This window comes from Leiobunum rupestre, chromosome 7, assembly GCF_980474605.1.
Source record: "Leiobunum rupestre chromosome 7, qqLeiRupe1.1.hap1, whole genome shotgun sequence".
NCBI classification, from domain to species: domain Eukaryota; kingdom Metazoa; phylum Arthropoda; class Arachnida; order Opiliones; family Sclerosomatidae; genus Leiobunum; species Leiobunum rupestre.
Genome location: NC_143390.1, coordinates 56,106,677 through 56,112,032, shown reverse-complemented (window position 1 = coordinate 56,112,032; position 5,356 = coordinate 56,106,677). Strand labels below are relative to the sequence as shown.

The 5,356-nt window shown below is 34.4% G+C and overlaps 1 protein-coding gene and 1 long non-coding RNA gene across 2 annotated transcripts; both read left to right on the top strand.

The window, feature by feature from the left end:
* The first annotated feature begins 968 nt into the window (after positions 1-968).
* On the top strand, positions 969-2,675 carry LOC149937522 (uncharacterized). The gene is made up of 3 exons (XM_090153812.1): positions 969-1,470; positions 1,541-1,627; positions 2,508-2,675. The coding sequence occupies exons 1-3, from the start codon at positions 1,297-1,299 to the stop codon at positions 2,673-2,675; spliced, it is 429 nt and encodes a 142-aa protein (XP_090009938.1). The 5' UTR covers positions 969-1,296.
* A 335-nt stretch (positions 2,676-3,010) lies between these two features.
* Positions 3,011-5,012, top strand: LOC149937521 (uncharacterized). The gene is made up of 4 exons (XR_016472363.1): positions 3,011-3,058; positions 3,317-3,484; positions 3,881-4,088; positions 4,853-5,012. It is a non-coding gene; the product is annotated as an uncharacterized LOC149937521 (long non-coding RNA).
* Positions 5,013-5,356: the final 344 nt, after the last annotated feature.

Below are 5,356 nucleotides of genomic sequence, written 5' to 3'. Positions count from 1 at the left end.
GTAATATTTCTACCAGTTTGAAATCCCCTCAAAAGCCTTAAGAAAAAGTATGACCTGATAAAAAATGTACTGCTAGCAAAGAGTATAAAAACTACTTAACCTAGAGATATAATGATGGCCGAAAGTTAACCGGGGGGAAGGCACTCTGTGAATTTTCCTTTAAATTTCGGTACCGCAGCGCTACTACGGCAGTTTCAAAACGTCTTTATCCTGTACTATTATTAATCATATTAAAAACTGCCGTAGTGGCGCTGCGGTACCGAAATTTCAAGAACAAAATTCACTGAGTGCTTTCTCCCGATTGCTGCCATTTCATTTACCGCTTTCGGCCGTCATTATATCTCTAGGTTACGTAGTTTTTATACTCTTTGCTGCGACGGGGCTACCGACGCGAGCAGTATGCGCCGTAAAAACTTAATTAGGCTAGCTTTACGAAAAGTGAATATCACATATTCTCTTTTCGTAAAGCTAATTAAGCTTCAGCGGAATCTCGATCGAGAAACGGTTTGAAATAATTTTTAGATTGCCTCAAGAAATCGTCTGCTGCTGACGCCACTCAGTTGAGATCCCATTGATTTCAAATGGATGTGATCTCAGTGACGTCATGATTTTCGTTAGCCACAAAATAGCCAAACACCACACCCTTAGCAACCACCACGTTTTGAGGCAACCTTTTATAGCCTAACATTTATTAACCTTGGTCAAACTTTACAAGGTCATACTTTTTTTAAGGTTTTTTGGGGAATTGTAAATCGTAGATATATTACATTATTTGTTTTTACTAGAATTATAGCGGCCGCGATATAGAAATTTTATTTTGTAATTAGACATGATAAGAGCGAAAAACAAATAACGCTCTATACGAAAAATTACTATGATAACGAACGTCACGCGTGAAAACTTTTCGCAAGTTCGCGAAATTTTCGTACCTATCTGCAGAGTTTTGAGAGTATGTAGTGTTTCGCCTATTAACATTTCCCTTCCCTCTCTCCTTCTTTCAAGGTATCGAGGAACTCGCGATGGACCGAACCTAGGTTTTGGTATGTTAAGAGTGGAAAGCCCCAAAGAAGAATATTTGCTTCAAACTAGAGAAAGGGGTCTAGCTTGCCCTACGGGAAAAACTTAGTAGCGCGGAGCCGGAGATTGAAATTCTCAAAACAGTTATAGAACGGTACAGATGTATTTCGAGTGACGAGGAAGGATATTTATATATGATCTACAAACTTAATTATATTCATTTATTTCGCAAGGTACATTGGAACGTGTTTGTAATTTTTGGAGTAGCTCACGAACAAAATGAATTCAAATTCGGTGAAGTCGGTTACGTGTTTACTATGTTTTGGAGAAAGGAAAAGAAAGATTGTTTTAACGGAACCAACGCTTGATGGATTCAACACTCAATTAGAAAAGGACGAGTCTTTACATGGATTTAAAGGACCGGACTTAATATACTTGGAAAATAACCAATTTGTAATAGTTCCATTATTGTTATTATAATTCGTACGTTATTTAATGTTAACACCCCCATAATGTTTTTCAGGTACCAGATGAAATGTTTAATACTGATGTAGAGGTAGACGAGTCTACAGTGATTGAAGATAAAACGATTATAACAGTCAAATTTGCGGTAAGAATATTTAATTCACAGCGCAACTTAATAATAATTAAACACGGCCCAGATAAATTATATTTTCCGTATTTACGTGGCCTTGGTAAATATTGATTGTGGGAGGGGAGGGGGTACAAATGGATAGTTTTTTAACGTTTAACTCCATGGTTTTAAGCTCTCGCGAGGTGTGGGGTTGTATATGAAAAAAAAAAACCTAAATTTGTGAACAGCTTAGTAACTCCAAAATGGCCTTCATTTTCAAGGCGTTTCAAATTTAAGTATATCGCTATAGATTATTTAATGCGGTTATTTCAAAGGAGCCGCCATCAGTAGCGGATCAAGAAAAAAACTCAAGGGGGAGGGGGTGGCGCTATTATTTTATGGGTGCAATAGCAAATCATCAAGTCACATACAAAGCTTAAGAAAACCCCGCGTCAAGGGGAGCGTCCCCCTCTAAATCCGCCACTGCGGCGTTTGTACCATTTGCCAGTTACACGGCAGCATTCTAGTTACCCATGAGATTTATATGGAAGCATACCCTATATTATCAAGGCTGCCATGCAATATTGAATGAAATATGTATTGCAAATTGGAAACCCCTTTTCTCCGCTACTATCAGAGAGTGTAAAGTTGTGGAGCGACTTAACAATCTCTGCTACTATCTAACACGATTGCCATACACTTTTTAATTAAAAAATAACTTGGACCGAAAAATGGTAAACTTGTTAAGATAGCGTGTTCTTGATCACTTTCCCTTCGTGTTATTCAAAATTTTCCCACTTGGTGTCGATAGGTATATGATTTATTCATTTTATATTTCATGTATTCACAAATTAATTAATATTTAATGTATTTACAAGTTTATTATTGTTTAATATATGTAATTTGTGTAAATCAGGAATTACCAGTTAAAAAGCTGAGGAAGGATAGTAACTCTGAAGTAGAAAGAGCTGTAATCAAATCAAATTCTTTAGAAAATAATTCCTGCATTACTGATCAAAATCAAACATGTCAAGAAGGAACTATAGTTATTTCTGATAAAAATACAGAATCTGGCTCTTTGTAAGTTGTAATGAACACATATTCATTATTTATCTAGTTAATAGAGTAATGACACTTAAAAATGAACTCAGGTTTTCTGCTTTAAATATCAATTTAAAAAGAAAATAGACTTATCAAAATCTACAGATGGCCAATACTCTATTCGTATATGTTTAGAAAAATTATTCAACTAATTCCAATTTTTTTGAGCAGGATTATTGACAATCAAAAAAGTAGAATCCCAGTAACATGTAAAACTACTTTCTGCTTTGAATATACGCTTCCAAGCCTCCCAGAGACTGAAACCAATTCTGATAAATATAAAGCTTTATCTGAAGAGAAAAGAGAGTTTACAGATAAAGAAATCCTCACTATTTTGTCAAATGATTTGATACACGAATACTCCTTGTAAGTAAATATTTGAAATTTAGGTGATATGGGCTCACTGACAAGGGCTTTTTAAAGGCTTTTAAAACATCTTAATTTAATTAATAACATCTTGTTAAAAGCATTATGATAAAATATATGTTCTTGTAAATACAATTGACACTATCCGCACTTGTGTGTTAAGCCTGGAGAAGGATATGTATGTTTTATTTCATCAATAATCATTTGTATATTCGCACTAAAAAGAATAATTTGAAATTTTGAACACTCCATTTATAGGAAACATGGAGAAATAGGTTAAGGGGGCATTTCAAAAACTTCAGTTACAAAATTAAAACTGATCCAACTGTGATAGGAAAAAAGCATAAATTTGGAAAAGCTTCGAGGAAAACTTCAACCACATCTGAGAATGAAACACTATCTACTGTGATGCGCTTCGAAATTCCCGTAGGTTGCATAACTGAGATATAAAATTTAAAAAAAATGTATTAACAATAATTATAAGGAAAGGTTTTTAGACTTGTATTACTTAATCTTTTTGCAATATCTTGAGTACCAAGGCTTTTTCTTGGTACCTATCGGCCAATTTCTCTTATAGATGGTAGTGTGAGTAGTACCATGAATAGCATAATACCTCTGAAGTATGACACTCGACCATGAAGGCTAATTCGTCTGTGGTAGGGCTATTGCGTTATTGGAAATTACGGAACCGGAAGTTTAAAAATTCGTTGTCAGAACTATTTTTCCATGTTTTATCTTTCTACAAATTATCTTTGAAACTACCAAGAAACGGAAAAGTTGATAAACAAAATATTTGCTTTTATTTATATATTATTTTATTAGGAAAGCGAAGACTTTGAGGATGAAATCTCAATAGAGCATCACAAGGCACAAATGAAAGAAGAGCTGAAAAAAATGACCCAGACTGGCGGATCATTAGATCAAAAATGGAAAGAACGTTTCTGGACCGGTCAAAAATAGTTAGAGAACAAAACATCACATCAGTTTTGGAGGAATATCCAGCCTTACACGATCCGCAAGACCGCAACAGGTACGTTATTTACTGACATGATTTCATTGTGGTGCATGATGGCTGTGGGCTAGAGTTTTGGCACAAGTAAGCATTCTCAGGCCCCAGCAGAAAATATGTTACTCCAAAGTTGTGTTCTTTGTTAAATAGTCAGACAATATCAAATAACGTCTTTTTTGTTATGAAAATTTAGTTAGGGGAACGAGCCTGGGGAGCTTTTGCCTAGAATATACCTCCTTCACGCCCACCTAAGCTGTGGGGAGTTGGTTTTAGCCATCCACTCTATATTAAATGAATTGTACGTACAGGGTCCTTTTTTTGCTCGGAAAACTTTTTTTTTCCAAAAGTATTTATACTATTGATTTCAAATTTGGAAGGTCAATTTACTGTACCGTGGGACATTAGTGTGAGATATTTCAGCGTATTTGGTAAGGTTTTTCACCATTTTTGAAAAATTGTTTCACCACTAGGTGCGAGACCAAAAATTTAATTTTTCAACCTCTGTCTTTTTTCGCTAAGTCATAATTTTTAAGAGTTTTCGATGGCGAACTACAAATTTACAACAGACATTTTTAGTCTCGCACCTAGTGGTGAATTTTTTTTTAAATTGGTTAAAAACATTACCAGATTCGCTGAAATTTCTCACACTTATGTTCCCCGGTTAAGTAAATTGACCTTCCAAATTAGAAATCAGTAGTATAGTTTTTGAAAAACAAATCACTTTTCCCAGCAAAAAAGACACTGTATATGAATATAGCATTAATTAAAAGTTTTAATCTTTGTAGATTCTCATGGAGTTTAAATCCATTACTAAAGTGGATTTAAATGAAAAATTTAATGGAATGTTAGCATCAAAGGCTGATGCTGTATGGAAAATGGTATCGGCGAAAAAACCTCCATCATTAAGAAGTGAAATTCTGCAGAAAATGAGAACACAGAATGTACAAGAAGTAAATAGTAAGCTCTAAGGCAGTTTATACCTAGCTATTATAATAAAAATTAATTAAAAAAACTTAGAGCTACGCCTATTTGGAAGCATCTTATTGATTCCAACACTTTTTAATGAAACAACAGGAAAATATATTTACCGAAAAAATGGACAAATTCCCAAAGAGGTGAACCCACAATATTATACAACAAGAATACCATCTTTGAAAGCGATGAATTTGAACTATACTTGGACCAAACTTTTGTATGTACTATGGAAAATCCCATAACTACGGGGTTTTGTTGTAAACCCTAGGAAGTGTTTAAAGGGTTTGAAAAGGGTTTAAATATAAACCCTATTG